General features: G+C 37.1%; 1 protein-coding gene across 1 annotated transcript in view; it reads right to left on the bottom strand.

The window, feature by feature from the left end:
- ube2f (ubiquitin conjugating enzyme E2 F (putative)) overlaps nt 1-17,722 on the bottom strand; it is a 28,533-nt gene extending 10,811 nt beyond the window's left edge. The window contains exons 1-6 of the mRNA XM_023950817.1: nt 17,515-17,722; nt 17,347-17,376; nt 14,464-14,529; nt 5,432-5,499; nt 2,677-2,747; nt 2,459-2,516 (exon numbers count right to left, since the gene is read on the bottom strand). Of these exons, the coding sequence (XP_023806585.1) occupies nt 2,459-2,516; nt 2,677-2,747; nt 5,432-5,499; nt 14,464-14,529; nt 17,347-17,376; nt 17,515-17,629 (408 nt within the window). The 5' untranslated portion in view covers nt 17,630-17,722. The remainder of the gene's footprint in view (nt 1-2,458; nt 2,517-2,676; nt 2,748-5,431; nt 5,500-14,463; nt 14,530-17,346; nt 17,377-17,514) is intronic.
- Between the last annotated feature and the right edge of the window lie 1,666 nt (nt 17,723-19,388).

Raw genomic sequence — 19,388 nt, 5'->3', positions numbered from 1 at the left:
AGGTAATCCAGTGTGAAGAGTGGATAAACAGCAACGGCAAACTAAAGGCAATGGACTATCAGAGATGACAACCAAAAAAATCACCAGTCGAAACATTAAAACATGTATTTGGTCGCAATCAAACTGTACAAATTGAAGTAGAAAATGTATTTTAGATAAAAAAATATATATATACAATTAACAGTCGGGGTGCCTGAAGACACTTGTGTACCGAGTGGATTAACGTGTAGCCTTAGCCATTGTTCTAAGCTAAGGCTACACGTTAATGGACTGTTAATTTAATCTACTGTTAACATGGACTGTTAATTATTTTGGGTGGTACAGAGGGGGCGGGGTCTAACGTGGCTTTTTGATAAAAGGATGCCAGTGTTTCCATCTACACAAAGAGAGTCAAGTCAAGACATCATCAACGACGAGTGAGAGATATAAATCCATACGATGCCTGGTGGGACTTGAATACGTGTAAAAGGTTAGACTACTGTAACGGCCTGCTCAAAACCAGCTCTCCAAACGAGCTGTAAAACAGCTTCAGTACATCCAGAATGCTGCTGCTCGAGTCCTGACCAAAACCAGGAAGTATGATCACATTACTCCTGTGCTCAGGTCTCTGCACTGGCTCCCTGTACCTGAAAGAATAGACTTCAAAGCAGCTCTGCTTGTGTACAAGTCTCTCCATGGCCGAGCACCAAAGTACATCTCTGACATGTTAGTGCCATATGAACCATCTCGTACTCTGAGGACCACAGGGGCCGGCCTCCTGTTGATTCCCAGAGTCAGAACTAAACAAGGGGAATCAGCGTTTCAATATTCTGCAGCTAAAATCTGGAACAGCCTCCCTGAAGTCGTAAGACAGGCCTCTTCTGTGTTCATGTTCAAATCTATACTTAAAACATTTCTGTTTAGCCGTGTATATGACTGAAAGGTCCTATCTGCACTTTTCTTTCCTTTCCTTCCTTTCTTTTTAAATCAATTTTCAAATTTTTTCTTTCCTTTTAAAGTAAATTTTACGTTGATTATTTCTATGATGTATTGTGATTTTAATGTCTTTTTCTGTTTTGTGAAGCACCTTGAATTACTTTGTGTACAAATTGTGCTATACAAATCAACTTGCCTTGCCTTGCCTTAAAATAATGGTGCCATTTTTGGACGATGATAAATCATCTTTTCTCAAAGTGTTTCTTCACATTTTAAGAAAAAAAATATTAACCCACAAATTCCAGAAGCAAACCCATAAGACTTTTTTTGAAAAGACTATCGTTTTTCATTAGTAATGTTCGATAAATCTAAAAACAGACTATACGGGGTCAAAGTTGTATATGTGTATTTTTATCCTAAAAAATTCAAGGTGAAACAGCCGACTGAGCTGCTGCATATTTTTTTTAACTCATTCCTATGAGCCTTAGCACGCTGTGATGTGTTGACTTTCAATTCCATGGAAAATGGGTGAGGCAGCTTTAATTATTCATCCTCCCTGTCCATGTTTCACCAATGAGTGCTCCCTACATTGTTCCTTCTTCCTTGCTTTGTGAATGGCGGCTTTCCACAACCAAATCCCCCAAAGATCCTCTCTCATACTTTGTGCTACAGGCTCTTCTTGAGAGAATGGACAGAACGGAGTAACAACCTAATAGGATTTCTTGTTCTAAATGAAAACCTTTAATAAATTAAGAACTGTGTTGAGCTCAAATATATATTTTCTTTCTCTCCTGAATTAATGACAGTCTAGACAGTCAAGGTAAATTAACAAGATGAGCCAATTAATGAGAAATTTCCCCCCCCTGTGGGATTAATAAAGTTCTATTTTAGCCGATCTCGTCTTATCTTTAAATATATTTTTATATTCCAGATTTTTAATCATCATCTCTAATGAAAAACAGAGGGACATTGAATTTTTCTTGTTATCTGATGGTTTAAATTGATCACTGTGAGATGAAATGTTATTGATGTACAAATTATTTATGCAAAACCACAGATTTCAGCAATTGAGCTGTTTTGACAGAAAGCCAATTTCAGGATTTCTCTCTTAAACATGAGGTTTTGAATACAAACATGGAAATGAGGAATATAAATATACATATTTCTACTAAAGGTGTAATAAGTAAAAAATGTGCCTTTTAGAACAATGTTTTATTTCTTTTATTTTTGAGAAATTAGAACAGGCAAAAATCTGAGGTTTTGGTTAAAAGGTTTACTGCCACTCATTATGGGTTCTGCTGTTGTTCAGTGTAAATAAATAGATTCATAAAGCTAAAAACAACCAAACTTTATTAAGTCTTGTAACCTAAAATAGATTCAACTGGTCTAAAACCTGAACTTAAACACAATCACAAACAATCTGAGATTCAAGAGACAATTTACCAGACTGACAAAAGGTTTTTTTTAGGAAAGGTCCATTAATTTAAACACACGCCATAAAAAAAACAACAATTGAATATTCCATGAAAATAAATGAAAGTACCTTTAACGTTCTAGTCGGGGCCCAGCCTGTGCCATCAATAGAATGCTCCCTAAGTAAGCTGCAGGAAAAAGCACAAGCAGATTGTTTGGGTTTTTTCATGTCACATTTAAAATCATACATTTTTAAGAAGTGAAAGCAGTGAAAGTTCCCTGACAGATAAAGAAAAACATGAAAACACAGCAATACCAAACATGGAAAGGATGAAATGACAGTTGTACCTCAAACAGATCTCTCCATTCTCTGTGATATTAGGATGCCATATTCTGGTCAAGCATCTAACTTTAGGAGGCTAGAGAGAAACATGAAGGACAGACAGAATTAAAACTAAAGAACAAAAGGTGAAGTTTACAACCAGAATTGAACACAAAGAGCATTACTGACTACTTTCATCATGGACTGTACTGTTCTGAGAAGTCTGCCTGTTTTTTATATAAATGACCTCAACATGTGATAACAAACTATCAAATATGTCATTTTTACACAAATGTCAACTTATATTTGTTATGCAGTTAATTCATTTATTTCAATACATGTTATTTTAACCCATTAGAACCCATGGTGACATCAGTGTAACAGAAAAATATCAGAAATGGATTCTTTGGTCCACTTGGTTTGTGTTTAAATACACAATCTTATTTTTCTTATGGGTCAAGACTCGTGAGACTGGTTAAAAGTTGCTATTCTGCTGTGAGCTCGAGTCTTCTCCGATGACAGTATAGCACAACTGGACAGAATGATCCCTCCCTCATCACGTTCCAAAAAGGAAGTTTCCACAGGTCCAAGAAGCTAAAATCCCACAGACTTGTATAGAGAAATAAATAGCTGTAACTCAGTCATTCTATTTGTCGGAATAATCATTCTTGATCTGATACATCTCTTTAAACATGTTCTTGTTAATCCTAATTTTTTTTCATGACATTTGTTTGAAATCATAAGATATTCAAGTTTTAAACTGGCCTATCAGATGCCTCAATAAAAGCATGTGGTGACCTGCGTCGAAAGTTTGATATGTTTGATTGACAGCTTCTCCTGAGCCTGTTTTCAGTGGAAGGGGGGTGGACTTCCAACAAGCTTGCTCCCGATTGCCGACAGTAGTTGCCATAGAAACGCTGACTCGGACCAATCACTGCTTACTGTCGTTGTCTGGCTCCAAATGGTTTTCATCCATGCAGTGGAAAAATGGCGACTGGATCGGCTGAATGTCTCTGTAGCCGGATATAAGGCATTTTTTCTATGGGTGACACTCGCTCAGTCCAGGCCTCATTAAGCAAGGGACTTCTCGAAAATCTTTCAATATTTCGGATTGACTTTCAAGCAGAAACAAACTTAAATAAACTTTTAGTTAAGAAAGGGACATTGCATATTAATGAAAATTTAAAATCAAATGTAAATGTGCCAGAATTTAGTAACGGCTAGTTTCTATCCACAGTCCCCTATGAACATGAACTAATAATTGTTTATTTTTTGACCTCAAGAAAAAAAAACAACATTATTATTAGAACCAGAGAAAAAAGTATCCACGAGTGGAAGCCCAACCACACAATATTGGAGTGGACTCCAATAGGTTAATCCCCTTTTTATTACCTTTTGAATAAAATCCTGCTACAGCTTTTTTTTTTGTAAAATACTCTAAAATAAAACTCTCTTTATAAACAGGAACAACAAAAGAACTGAATTGAACTGAATCGTATAAATATCTATTTAACATTAGGCTAAAGAAATTAAATTTCTGAAATAATCTGAAACCTAAACAGATTTTGTGGTCAATGAAGGATAAACCAATCTTGGCTGCTTGATGTAGAAAGTAGTCAGGGTTGGTTTGTTTTCCTGGGCAGAAGACTGGAAAAGTAGCAAAGAAGACTTACAACGCCCCCAGTGAGAGTAATGCATGAGAGGAAGTGGACAATTTATGTCACTTTACAATCTGTGGAGTACTACTGAAGCACATAGTCCATTTTCTCTTTGTCCTGGGAAATAAACCATAGAAGAGTGTTTGCAGCTGGTTTTAGTGATGGAGAAGGAGAGGAGGCGAAGTGGACAAACCAAGAGTAATCTCTGAGCTGCAGCACAAACTAAGAAAAGAAAGGAGCAGGTTTGAAGCAACATGTGACCACAACAAAAGCTGCAAAGAAAAGCTTGTATCGATCGCCTCGGTGCACCAGTGCTCCTTCTGCTTGACTTTACTACTTCATCATTTTCTGGGTTCAAAATCAATGCACAGCTGTTCATTGAGTTAGAAATCCATGCAGGAAATATGAAACACTAAAAACCACTGGTTTATGGTTGTCGTGATGCAGCGCTCATTTCAACATGATCGTCTTTTCCTCTTAACCACCTTAATGCTTTTACTGCAAACCTCCTTCCATGAACATCTCACCAAACAGCTAAAAAGGTAAAGATTTTTGTCTTGATTTCCTTTTGACAATTTTACATTACCCAACAACACGATATTAGTTAACTTGTATCATGAAAGATTTGATACTTTTGTGTCCCACATGACAACTTTGCTAGTTTCAAAAGATTAGAAAACATGTAGAGAGTTGGGGCTGTGTACAGACAATCTAAGATCCTAAATAGTGTTTTTAAACAATCATTTATCAGGATTTTGTTCATTCATTCTCTCTATTTAAGAACCAATCAATCAATCAATCAATCAAAGAATCCACTGAAAATTCTTTCAACTTACTTACTGTTAAAATAAAACAAATTATTTTTAGGACTGTCCTTGCGCTTGAGAAAGTTAAATATTTGACTGAAATGTAAAGTTTGTGTGGAAAAAGTCAAAATGAATAGATTATTTTCAAATAGCCAGCATAAACATAAATGGGTTTACATATTCTGATGAAAGGTTAAAAATTCACATAAACACATTTTTAAAATGTTTTTTTTAAATTGTGAAATAGTTCCATTATGTAGCAAGTGACATGCCTGGAGATGTTGGAATAATCAACACAGGATTGTTTGAGTACTCACCACCATGTTATAGGCTTCAGGGACATCTACTTCAAACTGAAACTTTCCACTTTGGTAGTAACCTTCATCTGAAATGAAAGTGGAGAAAGAGGATAAGCAACAACTTGGCAAATAATGCCAAAGGAAAACAGTTCCATCCATGATGGGATGAAGATTCAGTCTTGCCTTCTTAGATTTCCGCATTTAAAATTCTACTTTCCCTTTGGGCCATATTTGAACACCATTTTCAGCAAAAAGCTTTTGTTCAAGCATGGAAGTTCAAGGAAATGCTACAAACGGGCAACTTTATACAAGACTGTTTGACAAAAAACATTAAAATCATCATCAATAAAGCTGAGAGTGAAAAGATGTAAAACAAGTATTTTACAACAACCTAACTATCATTGTGGTGGGATGTTTAGATGACAAAGGCAAGTTGAATACCGATAAATATTCTTATAAAAAGGGAAGCTGAGTTACAGGTATAATGAAACCTCATAAGCACATAAGAACGAACGGTCTTTGACAGGTGTTTTAAAGGTCCAACTGTATGCTGATGATGCTATGTTATCTATGTCAACTGAATGGAGCAGAATCAGAACACTGTTCCACTACAGATAACATAGATGCTGTCCAGATTGGATAAATCAGGACTATATCAAGGGGCAAAGTAAGGCCTGTATGACTGTTGTGTTTCTTTCAGGCAAAAATGTTTTTGTTAGCTGACTTTAACCACCTCTGTAATTTTTTTTCTTCTCCAGAAAGCCTGGTTTACCAAGAGGCAGGAGATCAAGATGCTAGCTGAGAGGGTGTTTGTTTGATGCTCAGAAGACCATGTGTGCTTCCTGAAAATCTAGTTGTGGTGGTTCAGACTGAAGGGAATGTGGTGGTTGTGTCTCATGATTTTGGGACACGAGGTCCTAGGACCATCAAGGGGATCTAGAGCACCCAAAAAAGATTTCTATTCTAGACCATTGTCATGTCAGTCACAGTTGCAATGTTTCTAGAAGAACCTCCTTTTGATCTTCTAAAATGATATTTAGTAGCAGTTTATCAAGATCTTCAGAGGCTGACTGAAGGCCTTAACTTAGTTTCAAAATATTCTTAACATTTGACCTAAATTGTTAAAAATGTGAATGGTCCCTTCAGAGGTTTTTAGTCAAAGAACACAAAGTTTTTGAAAGATTTAAAGCTGTACTTTTAATTTTCAATAAGTTTAAAACTGCTTCAATTCTCAAAAACCACACAGGTACAGCAAACTTAAAGTGAAAGCAGGAATATTTTTAATAAGCTGGAACTGAGTCTTTAATTATTGAAATAGTTGAAAGCATCTCATGAAGGTTTGTGTCTACAAACTTAAAGAACAAAGAAAAGACCAAGTTAAGTCTAAGGATGTCTCGTTAAGCTTAAGATTCCAAAACCCCAGCTACATCAACCACGGTAGGTAAAGTTGGTGGACATTAATGCCTGAAATGCCTCGATCACAATCAAGAGTTTCTTACAGAGCTGAAAAAGCAGCAGGTATATAAAATAGAAAAATTGTATTATTGGACATGTAGGGACTTTAATGAGTGTCCGCACATCTAATAGACTTTGCTGACAGTAGAAAACCCAGCAGTTTTGCACCATCTGAAAAAACCTTACTCTGCATAAGTCACAAATCAGAAACATTTATCAAAGGGAAGCTGACCAACTTCTTAGGTTTTTTACATTATAGTTACATAAAATAGCTGCAAGAAAAAGCCCTTATAGTGTCAATGCTACAACTTTCTATATGCATCAATGCTCAGCTTTTTTTCACATAAAAACATCACAAAGACCCAATATAGATGCACCACCCCAGCCTTTTAGCTTAAATAGATTCTAAAGAACAATTAAAAAAAATCTTAAAACAATGGGGAGCTGAGCAGGATGAACCTGTAAAAGAAAACAACACAAAAACTATGAGCGAAAGCATCAAAACTAAAGGGTGGAAGTCTGTGCACAGCCAGCTAAGAAAGATAAAACCTAACAGGAAAAAGGCAGATGACAGTAAACGCTTTTCCTACTGCAGTCAGAGGTTATAAAAAATTCAAGACATGGTCGATCCTCACCGTCACAAAACACTCAGCTTTCACACAGACACAGTCTACCAAAATTGAAATCTTCTGACTAAATATCTAAACTTGATTTAACAAAAACAACATTTCCTAAAGAACAGTTTTTACTTTTTCCACTTTATCATCTAAACGTAGCCAAGGCTTAAAATCACAAAGGTTTCCAGTTGGAATTTTGGTCGCTGTGCCACCGGGATATCTGTATCGAGTTTCTAGCACAAACCTCTGCTCTTGGTCCAAAAAATGAGCTTAAGCAAAATGTGCTTTAGAGTGCAGAGCCATAACAATCTGGCAAGAGGAGGATCAATAAATGCATCTTACTATAAATGACAAATCATTACCATCACAGAGAAAGTCTGATAATCTGCATGCTCACAACAGTTTGCTGTGTGTAAATCACAGGGTAATGACTAGCTTACTCCAGCACAGTAAAGTCATGTTGGGAATTGCTTCGATAAATTTCTACACTTGTGATTCCCCTCAATGGAGAGCAGTTAGCAAGAACGATGAGTTTTATGAGCAGACTTAACTTATTCCTCAAGAGCTCATAAAGACACAGAACAGAATCTATTCAACTAAAAAGATCCAGACGAAACACAAGATGTGCAACAGGGAGCGGTTTGGGTCCAGTTTGAAAAGGACTCATTAATCTATTAACTAATCAAATCGGTCTCTATCAAGATAAAAGTAAGCGTGAATTGTGGCAATAAATAAAAAAACTTTGAAAAATGTATATTTTATCCACACAAATTATAAGAATAGGACGGCTTTAGCAGTTGTTCAATAATTAGATTGGTGTAGTTAACTGATCATTATTTCTTTTAGTAAAATCCAAATTTCCTGACAAAACGACCTCCAAGTTGCCTTAGCGCTAAGGACTAAACTTCTTCACAGCTGCTGTGCCATCTTTCCCTCAGAGTCCAAGCAGTTAAGTTAATAGACGCTCTTCAACATTTGAACGGTTGATTAAAGCAGTTAGACACTCTGGATAAACAGTTAATGAGCCGCCACCCAGGAGCAACCACACAACGGCAGAGGAAAGAGGGGAGGTGATTCTCTGTCTTAGAAAGGACTATAACATCAGGCAGCAGTAGACATCAGGCAGTGCCGACTGCCGACAGGCAGAATTTACAGTTTTATGAAAATAAAGATGATCTAAAAGGATGGAATAATAAGAAACCTCTTAGCTAAAAAACAGCCAAACTGTGAAAACTAATAAACTGAGCTTGAATCCGTTTATGAGTCTTGGAACGTTCTACACAAAAAGTAAAAACATCTTTACCTCAGACTGACAACAGCAGCAATACTGCAATTATCTGCTAGGTATTTGAAAGGTGTGAGTTTTTGGCAACACAAAGGAGTTCAGTTTGACATCAAAACAACAAGTGCTTCGGTTTTGAAGCAGCAAAGTCCCTCCGCCCTTTGTTTTTTTTCATTTGACTCTTTAGCAGGAGTAGTAGCTGCACTGTGGTCATAGAAAGTTATGGGTGAAAACCTGAGTAATTTTGTCAGTTAGTCCAAATAGGCTATATGCACTGGCTTTCCTTTTGCACAGATGTAACATTAACTTTGAGGCTGAACATGCGGAATGGGACTGGAAGAGTCAAAGATGATGTTGTTGTCCAACACTTAGAACAGAACCGTGTAAAGTATAAGTCACAACTGCCCTTACAGATAGATATGGGCTGTCTGCAGGCAAAAAATGGGGAAACCTGTACAGGGCGTGCAAGTAGTCAACACGAAAATGTTCATTTTTTTCTATGGATGTGCAGCGGGTGTCTGGTTGTAGCTTAAACACACAAAAGGGGAGTTAGGGTGAAGTAGGCGAGACGCATTCGGGGTCGGTACATAGCCAGTACCTGCACATTACTAACAATTAGAGTGTGGCGTAAATGCAGCGTATGACAGCATTACCCATTTATCCATAAATAAATGTTGCTTCTATTAATCTTGTAGATAATTCACGATACACTTAACCCGCTATACTTGTACTCAAGTGTATCTTCTTAAGGATTTTCCATTTGGTTATAGTATTTTTTTTACTGCATAATCGTTCATTTAAAGTACCCGGTAGTTGGTCCATGCAATTATAACCCTTTTGTAACTGATGGATAGAAACGGATCAAAAAAGTTTGATCACAGTCAGATTTAACTCGCAACTAAGCAGTGACGGAATGGCAGAAAAAAAGTGATCGTTTCAAATATTTTTTACTTAGAATAACAAAAAATCTTTGCATTAATGTTTCAGTATTAGGACTAAAATGAATGTGGGATTTACATTTAAGTCGCAGATTACTTTAATATCAATATTTATGCAAAACCTTTAAGGCAATCTCCATTTTTTATATCTAAAGTCGATAATAAACACTAGACTGAGGAAAGATCACGAGATCTCTTTAAATATGCTTTGTAGGGTCCATGTAAAGTTGTGCGATACATTTTTGTCATCTATTCACCATTACAGGAATTTTGCTTTTTAAAAAATTGATACGTTTGCTGGTGGTGTGTGCCGGGTGAGAACTTGCGACTGAAAAGACAGGGCAACTCTTTCTCCAGAACTCGATCTCCAATCAATTATGCTGAGAAGAACATGACACCAATCCTTTTTTTCCAAATAGCTGATCTGTGCTCTTCTCAGTAGATGCTGCTAACAAAGTCCAACGCGAAAGCCAATCTGGAGTCACACTCTTTGTTTGGGTGGAAGACAGAGTAATGAATATCAATGAGGCTGGTGCTCTCACAGAGTAAATGAATTCTTTACCTCTCGAATCAAACATGGACTTCAGAATGACACTTTACTCATTTAAACAGGATCACAGTTTCTTCTTAAAAAGATAAGTCTGGTAAAAAAAAAAAAAACAAATCCATACATTTTCATGAATATATGCAGTAACTAACTAAATGCTTACAGTCTATTTAAAACACTTGATGGTCGAAGGTTTCTGCCTGTAGGTGAATACAAGTTTATTTCCTTAGGGGAGGTGGGTGTTGTAGTGGACAAACATTTACATTTATACATTTAAGCCCACACATATGATTATTTTTTATATGCTGTTTGAGTTCTGGAAACAGGTGAAAAGAAAGTGAAGCATGCAACATCATTCTTTCTGAGTTCTAAATGCCTGAATGTGGTATTAGGAATAACAGATTTTAGAGTAAATCTCTTCTAACTGATTCTACTCCAAAAACACTGTATGTTTATTAGTTCTGGACATTACGGTATTAATTATTCTAGACAACATAACAGTAAAACAATACTGTTTAACACACGAGAGCAGCAAGTAAAGTGATGTTCTGCCCTTTATTAAGAACTAAATATTCCTAGTATTTTTTTTAATCTGAATCTTTGTTTCTGACTTTGAACTATTCAACAATTTCCCTTTGGATACTTAAAGTATCTGTCTATTTGGAAATATATTTCAATCTAATTTTACAACGTGAATAAAAACTCTTTAAAGTCTCACTACAATCATCTTTTGATCTATCGTAAAATCTTTTACTACAATTATGCAGTTTTTAGCCAAAATCAAAAAAACCCGTGTTATTTTCCAGGACATTTTTCTGGTTCATCAAAAATTCACCTCCGACTTATGAGGGGACCTTTACGCTGATATTAAAGCTTTAGTCACAGCTGCCCCTGTTGCTAAATATAGGATGTCCACAAGCGAAAAATCGCCAAACCCAAACTATTGACTAGCGTGTGGCATAAGGGCACCTCACGTGCATTAGAAGTGCATGAAACTTACATTGCAAATACTTCACAATACACTTACTACGCTCACCATCACATTTTTGGAGATCATTTGATGAGATAAGAAACTGTGTTTTTTCTGAGTGACACTTTTTCTGATTTCCATGTTAATAATGGGGGCCTGACTCCAAACTGCGTAAAGTCTGGTTTCTCTGTGGGAGAAAATAATGGGCATAGTCCTTTTCTTCCTATTATCAATCGTAATAAGCGGCAGACGTGTTCTTTTCTCTGCAAAGACACGAACACTTGTTAAGAAGAGAACAAAGCTGAGTCCTCATAGAGCTTAGGTGGCTTTTGTTTTTGCAGAAACGCTGCAAAGACCGGCGTTGCTTTTCAGCTTGCGACCTGAACTCAAAGCCCAACGACACAAGATTATATTGATGCTTTCTTTACCTGCTGGCTCAGACAAATTGTATCATGAATCACTGTTGTCACCAAACGCTTCAAACAACAGGAGCACAAAATCGATTTAAATCTCAGCCACGTTTGTGAAAACAGCACCGCAGCAGCAGGGATGATTCAAATCGTCTTGTAACTTAGATAAGTAATAAATTACAGTTCTGAACATCTGTTTAAAGTAGCTTCTTTAAGGAAAAAAAGAACATTTTATAGGGAATCACTAAATCATGAGGCTGTAACTCGTAGAATTGAGGAATAATTGATTGTAAAAAATGTAAAAACTCCAGCTGCGTTGAGCATATAAACACCACATAAGTCCTAGAAAGGTGAGGAGATAAAACTGTTTCCATTTCTGCTGCAACTTTTGGATCTGCTTGAATATTCAGGGATGATAATAAACCATTTAAAGCCAGGTTTCTTCAGATATGCATTTCTGACCAGCTGCAAGATAGAAGACTTTAGATGGTTTTAACTCGGTGAAGGCAAAAAGTTCAACCCAATGATATGAAGGAAGCAAATCTTGGAAAGTGATGCTGTATATTTACTAGCTTCTTAAAGTCTTAGTTGTGTCTCCCCTGACAGGTGGATATGGGCCGTCGAGACACACAGGTGGCCCACACAAAATATCAAGGTTGTGGACCGCTCTGTATCCCATAGAGCTACAGTGTTCATGCACATTTTTTTCCACAGACCTACAGCGAGCAACAGCTCGTAATGAACCCTCATACAACACGCAAAAGTAAGTTAGGGCAGTGTTTTTCAACCAGTGTGCCGTGGGAAATTGCCCTCATTCACTGATCTAAAATCATTTTCCATCTCCAGGAAATCAGCTCTGTGTTCATCCAAACAGGCCCTGATAAAACACTGAGTGGTTAGGAATATGAAAGAACGTAAAATACTTTTTTCTTTGTGTTTATTTGATTCTATTAAAGACATTTTGATAAGAATGACGGTACCGCGATTTAGCCGTAGCTTCAGACGTTTTCGGAAAAGTCCCGCCCCTTTAACTGTCTCCACCAATCATTCTTGGAGGCTTAATCACACGTCATCAGTCTGACCAATCAGAAGTGCTTAAAGTCTTCACTTCCTTGTTCCGATTTAGCTCATAAAGTCTCTCAGTTTAGACAAAAAGACCAGCTAAAGCTCGTCTTTAGCGGTGTAGCTTTCCACAGAATCCGGTGTCAGACCGTGGAACAAGTGAACAAAACAATGAAGCTCAGAGACGCTAGTCTGTCTGTGTTAGGTGGCTGTTTGCACTACATCTCCCATGATGCATTGGGTTAAAGTGACAGCGTCTCAGCACACAATGAATCTTCGTTGTTAAACGTCTTGAAACCGCAACGAACACACAACAATTGAAAAACACTAAGTTAAGGTAAAGCAGGTGAGACGCAGGCGTTTCGTACGGATTTTGACAATCAGTGCGTAGTTTGTGTGGGCATTTTACAGGGGTCCTACAGGCACTTAGGTATCTGTGCAGCATTTGCATGAGGTCAGTAAGGAGCCAGTGCAAGCAACGTACTAATGACTAGAGTGTGGCATGACAGCATCACTTGTATATCATAAGTGAATGCAACTACAAATACTTCCAGATACACTTACCACACGAATGACAATGGCACATTCCATTTTCATGCAATCCTTGAAATGACTGCGCAAGCCAAGACACAAGACTAGCCTGCACTCCCCTTAAGATGCCGCCGCTCTTCACTACGACCCTCCACCAACTCTAAAAACCTGCAGGTCCGACACGGGTCAACACTCATTTGGGTGACTGACCTATAAGAAGCTTGTTCACCAGAAGCAAACAGAATTTGCATCAACAAGCATTTTTTAAAGTACCTGTGGTTACATTTAAGTGCACCTACTTTGGAAAATTGTTAACCATAAAGTTACCAACAGCTCCTTGGTCTGTATTTAAGATTCTAAAGTCAACATTTCTTTAGTCAGTCAAATTTTAATGGTGGAGCTATGAGCTATAATGTTTAACGAATACAGTTTTTTCATTTTTAAAATTAAGGTTGAAAATAGTCATCAGATTTTCAGGAAAATTCTATTAAAACACTGTAATATTGTATGCATGAACTGTTGGGACCTGCAGTCACTGTGCGTGTGTGTGTGGGGGGGGGGGGGGGGGTGTTCCATCAACAACAATCTGTTCTTGAGCTTTTTTTCTGAACAACGCTCCTAAATCATTACCAGCCACAGATAATCAGATAAAGTTAAGAAAAGTGTGTTGATATCACGCATCAGCAGCCAAAACATCCTTCCCACCATGCAGCTGTGGTCTTATTTGCCATGTTTTAAGTGGGTGACAATTTTCCACACCAGAACATAAAGAAACAAAGAGCTGTGCTTTGAAACGGTCTCCGTCTGCATGTTGTGGTGGCGCATCGCTGCACAAGCCGCACATTCCCCCTCCACACACACACACACACAGCTAATGAGAGCGTGACTCTGGAAGCTGCTGCATGACAGGTAGGGAAAAGGAAGCACGAGCCAAGAGAGCCTCCGGAGATTTGTGTAACTCCACACCGCTGCGTCTGTGTCGTACAACGCTCGACAGGTAGCCCACTTAGGCTGGAACACTGCTGAGCAAGCAGCGTGCACCTTGGAACTAATATAAGTGCTGTCATAATGTAAAAACACAAAAAGAGATCTCGGAGGTTTGAGTAAATCTGTGTTGGCATTTTCATTTTTTAACGGATTCACACAGTTGTTCATTCCAGTATGAATGTTCGAAGCAAGAAATCAGGGTAAAAAAACAAAAAACAGGACCAGTTTAACCTTTAATGTTTTTGTCTTACCGGGAGACACGGACAGCTGAAAGTGATGCAGCTTGTTCTCATCTGGAAAACTGGCTTTGCATGTACCTGCACATGACGGGTGGAGAAAGAGGGACAGTCATCAGTTTGTGAGACCTGTGAGACGTTTTAACTGTTTTTTTTTTTCTTTCTCCCAGCTTTATTGAACCAAATATTAAAGTACAAAACACAACATCACGGAATCAAATAGGACATCAGCTGCAATTACCAATGTTATCATTCCCAACTTATTTAGTTTACTTAATAAGTAATAGACATAGCAGGAACATGTAGAAAATTGAGCTTGCTGATAAGAAAATAAAATAGCTTAAAATGTATAAAAAAACTAATATTTACAAAACAAAATTTTCTTGGAGGAAAGGATTAATTATCAAACAAAAAAGCACAAATAGTTCCAGTGTCACTTGCCTTGGGTGTGTTAATCTTTTTAATGTACTCATAAAATTGAAACATCTCTATCTTAATACCATTTCGCTTTTTTTATTCTGCCCTTATGTAAAATTTAGATTGGAGAAGTAACAAATTAATACTATTTTCTACTTTTTTATCATCAGAATTGAAATATGTGGGGATTTATAATAATATCACAATTAAATTTGATGTTTACCAAACGTTCTAATTGGTTACGTTTTAACTGTATCCTCAATAAACAGAGCTGGTTAACGTCACTCCACCTATCCACACTAGCCCACAGGAGTCCCCGTGGCATCATATTCCCCCTGCTGCTCAAAGTCAGGTACTGCATGCAAAATCCCCAGACATTTTGACCCTACTGTTCGGAGATATTTTGGAGGCAATGTCAAAATATTTTGGTACGCTCTGTTTTGATTATTTTATGTAATTTTCAGTTGAAAAAAAAAGGAAAAATACATGGTTTCTCCTTGTTTATCACAAATAATCAGTGACAGGAGAAATCTGCAAAGTCACATAAGCCTTATATATAAAATACATACTGTGCAGCTGTGAACTAATATTTTGATTGGTTTTCATTTCAAAGTAGGAGTTGGATCATTCCATTTAAGGAGGATTGTTACAGCTGTGGCTGTGTTTAGTTCAGTTTTTTCTTTTTAATTAAGGTTTGTGTACTTTATTTCCATATCAGAGAGGGACATCAGGGTTTTTTGTGCCTCTTTGTGTGTCTGTCCGTCTCTGATCATTTTCAGGTGTGGTGCTGAAAAGATGTGGCTCCAATTGGACCAGAGCGGATGGAGGCAGCATCGTGTGAACCCCCAGCCCTCGAGAAGGGAGCTCTGCAGCAACCCGTCTCCGTTTTTAGCTCAGCTCTCTTCTCCACTTGATATGTAAACGTTGTTGACCATGCGAGTGTTGCATTAGCAGTGTTCTTTGTAGTGTTTTGTGTTCGGGGCCACTCTGTGCAGTCTTTTGTTGGCGGTTAGCTATAGTTTAAAGTGAAGCTGTAGGGATGAACTGCCTCTTTTCTTGTGTTTATGTTCATTTGGGGAAGTAAGTGTTTTGTCATCGTTTTCCCTTTTCTCTCGTTTGCAGAAAAGAATTCAGAGTTTAGAAAGGTGGGGGTTTTCTTTGTTATTTTGGTCTTTTGCTTCCCCTTTTTTGTTATTTAAGTTTTTGTAAATAAATTCAAAACTTTTTATTGAGATGTTGTTTTTGTTCATTTAAAGTTGGGGCAAATTATTCTTTTGTTACCCTCAACCAGATCCCCTCGACACAAAAAGGAGCTTAACAAGGATTATAAGATTTAAACTTATAAAGATTGGATTCTGTTGTATAATTATGTTGGAGAACTGATGGTTTTATGGGCTTGATTTTTCTCTTTCAGCAACACAGTTGTCCATTGTTCCTAGTCTGATGTAGAAAGAAATCCCCCAAACTAACAAGCTTTGTGACTTTCCTGTGGACACTGAGCTGGGTTGCATCCTCGTCTTTCACGGTCCTGATCAGCAAGAGGGGGAAACTCATCGGAGCGCGCACAAAAACAATCACGCTGAGCTCAGCCAAACCAACCACAACGGAGCGTTTTAATATTCAGAAACTAAACAAACAGAAATGTGATACACTGTGGGGAATTTCTAAAAAGGGAAACCACTAAAAGCTATTTTCCATTTTTAAAAACAACTTTCCCAGACTACCATTAAAATGGCTTTTAGTATTCATCCTGTTTTTTCTAAGGAGATATTGAGTTTTTGTTTTTTTAGAAACCTGCAGTTTTAAAGGGTGTTTTCTTTTGTGGCCAAAAACAGAAATCAGTTGAGCAGATAAAGTTGTTTTATTAAGACTTAACACTAGCTCAGCAGAACAGATGGTGCAAAACTGAGCTCTGGAGCTTTGCAGAAAGTGGTTAGCTTGAAACAGAAAGTGCCGCTTTTTCAAAGTGGCAATAAAAAGTATAATCCCACATTGATGGCGGGTTTTTTTCACAACACAGAAAGCTGTTATCCATGGTTGCCTAACTAAGCATTTCAAAACAAAAGTGCTGTTTTATATTTAATTGTTTAAATGAACAAGACAAACTTTCTACTAAACTGTTAACTGATCAACTGCTTGATGTTTTTACATTTTCATTTTACGTTCTTTAATCATTCACAGGACAGTTGAGCGACCGACCAATCAAGAAAATAAACTCATAAATCGCTTAGTGCGTCCATCTTCTCCCTTCACCATGTCTTTTTTGCTAATGTCAACCTTTTTTTTTTTTTAAATCAAGTCTTCAGATTAATGCTTTGGAATGTTTGGGGTTCTAATCAAAATCTAAATAGCTCTGTATTTGATTGAACCGTGGGTTTTAATACTGTAGAGAACCACACTAGGGTTCACTTGCAAGCAAACTAATTGTAACCAATTGTAAAGCATAGATTATTCTTTGATTAAACATCAGGCATAACTTACTGGGAAGATTGGCTTCAAGGTCTGCAACTTCTGTTTAAAAAAAAAAAAAAGGAAAATAATTCATAAATCATCAAATTTCCATGTCAGCAGAATAAATGTTAGCTTTACATATTTTTCTTTTTGATAAACAAATAAAATATCAGACCAATACGCTGTGGAGCTGTGTACCTTTGGTAAGGAGGCGGTCCCTGATGGAGACTCTGTGGGCGGAGTCTGAGGTTGCAGATGAACGGCCCGCCTTTCCTGCATCGTCTTTCTTTAATTTCCTGGCCAGGGTGAGCATGGCGGTGCTATGATGTGCCTCTCTTCCACCAACTCTGCCCTTTACCAATCGGCCCCTTTAAATATCTACCGGTCACAGATAAAAAATAAAACACTCACAATATGGATTCATAGAAAGTTAGAAGAAAAACTATAATTTCACTTTTTGCAAATGGCTTGTTTTACAAAGACATAAGTAGAATGAGGTTAAAGGTTAGAGTTTAATTATCCTTTGTAACATAATTAGAAAGGCTGCTCTCATGCTTTCATTAACAACAACAAGGGGAGCCTCTTTTATGCACACCAGCTGCTGTGTGTATAAACTTAAAACTGTATATGTTTAAAAGAAATTCCTATAATCATGATTACAATTTGAACACAAATCAAAACATTTTTGCAAAAACTACAATTTTCTTTCTTGGTTTGATTAATTGATTAGTATATGTATTTATTTATTTTTCTACAAATATCTCATTTCTTTTTTTCTTTTCATTTAATATTTTAACAATTTTAAAGCTGTATAGATAAAATCTAACATGGAAAGTTTTGCATATAATCCTAAAAGTGACAAATATTTCAATTTCTTTGACAAAAATCCTCCCCAACATGAGATTAGCAGGAGACTAACTCTTGAGCAGAATTTAGTTATTTTTTTTATCCCACTAGGTTCCTTGTTAATGTTACTTAAAAGCCTTTGAATTGGGAGTGAGATAATGCAGCAGACATTGAACTTGACTGAAAAGTAATATAAACGTTCAAGCAAAAAAAGCACCAAAGTGAAATGAAATACTAAAAAATGTGTTTTTTTGATATGCTGCTTAATGGGTGCTATAACTTTTCAGTTAATAAAAGGTTTGTATCATATATAATACATTTACACTACAATAATAACATGGTAACATCTTAAAATAGTTGTCTGTGGTGGAAACTATGGTTTTCAAAATAAAAGCATATTTGTAAATGAGCAAAAATCTAATGTTTTCCTACACATTTGTGAAAACTTTATTGTTTCTAAAAAGAAATGTGCACTACAGACTGTTCTTTTATTTTGGTCCCAGTTAAAGCTATGGTCATTTCTGTCAGTGTGTACTCTCAGAGTGCTACAAAATAAAATGAGTCCAAAAGCAAAAAAAACTTCATTTACTTTCATGAAATAATTATGCGAAAGCATCCAGGTCTAACTAGCAGCCGGATAGAACGCCTTTCTGCTCAGAGCTGGGCCGCAGAATGCTAGATTTCCCATAATTCTGTGCATGTTGTTGTCAAATATTTACATGTTCACGGGGGGGGGGGGGGGGGGGGGGGGGGGGGGGGGGGGGGGGGGGGCTCACAGATTGAAGGCATCAGCTGTCAGAAAGTGTGTCACTGAGACCAATTCAACACGACCCCCTGCCTGCCTCAGCTGTCAGTTTCTGTACCCCGGTAACAAATACAATCAAAAACATGTATAACAATATGAAATCTTTCATTAAAACCATCAAATTACTGCCCAATACAATTATTTACCACATTGCTAATGGTGTGTCAAAAAGTTCTAATGTTTGGCTTAAAATAAAATGTAAAGAATAAAATGTGGCAGTTATTTTTAATCTACTAAACTAGGCAAAGCAAAAACACCTATTCCCATTGCCTTGTCATATTAGAAGTGTTCAAAATTTTATAATTTACCACTCGTTAACTTGACCAAAAACAGGTTTGTTGACCAATAACTAGCCTCAAACCTGTTTTGTCTCCCAGGCTCAACATGCAGCGCAAGGATGAACGCGGGAATTCGTCTTTTT

The sequence above is a fragment of the Oryzias latipes genome, chromosome 21 (genome assembly GCF_002234675.1).
Source record: "Oryzias latipes chromosome 21, ASM223467v1".
Taxonomy (NCBI): Eukaryota; Metazoa; Chordata; class Actinopteri; order Beloniformes; family Adrianichthyidae; genus Oryzias; species Oryzias latipes.
This window is presented reverse-complemented; position numbering and strand designations above follow the sequence as displayed.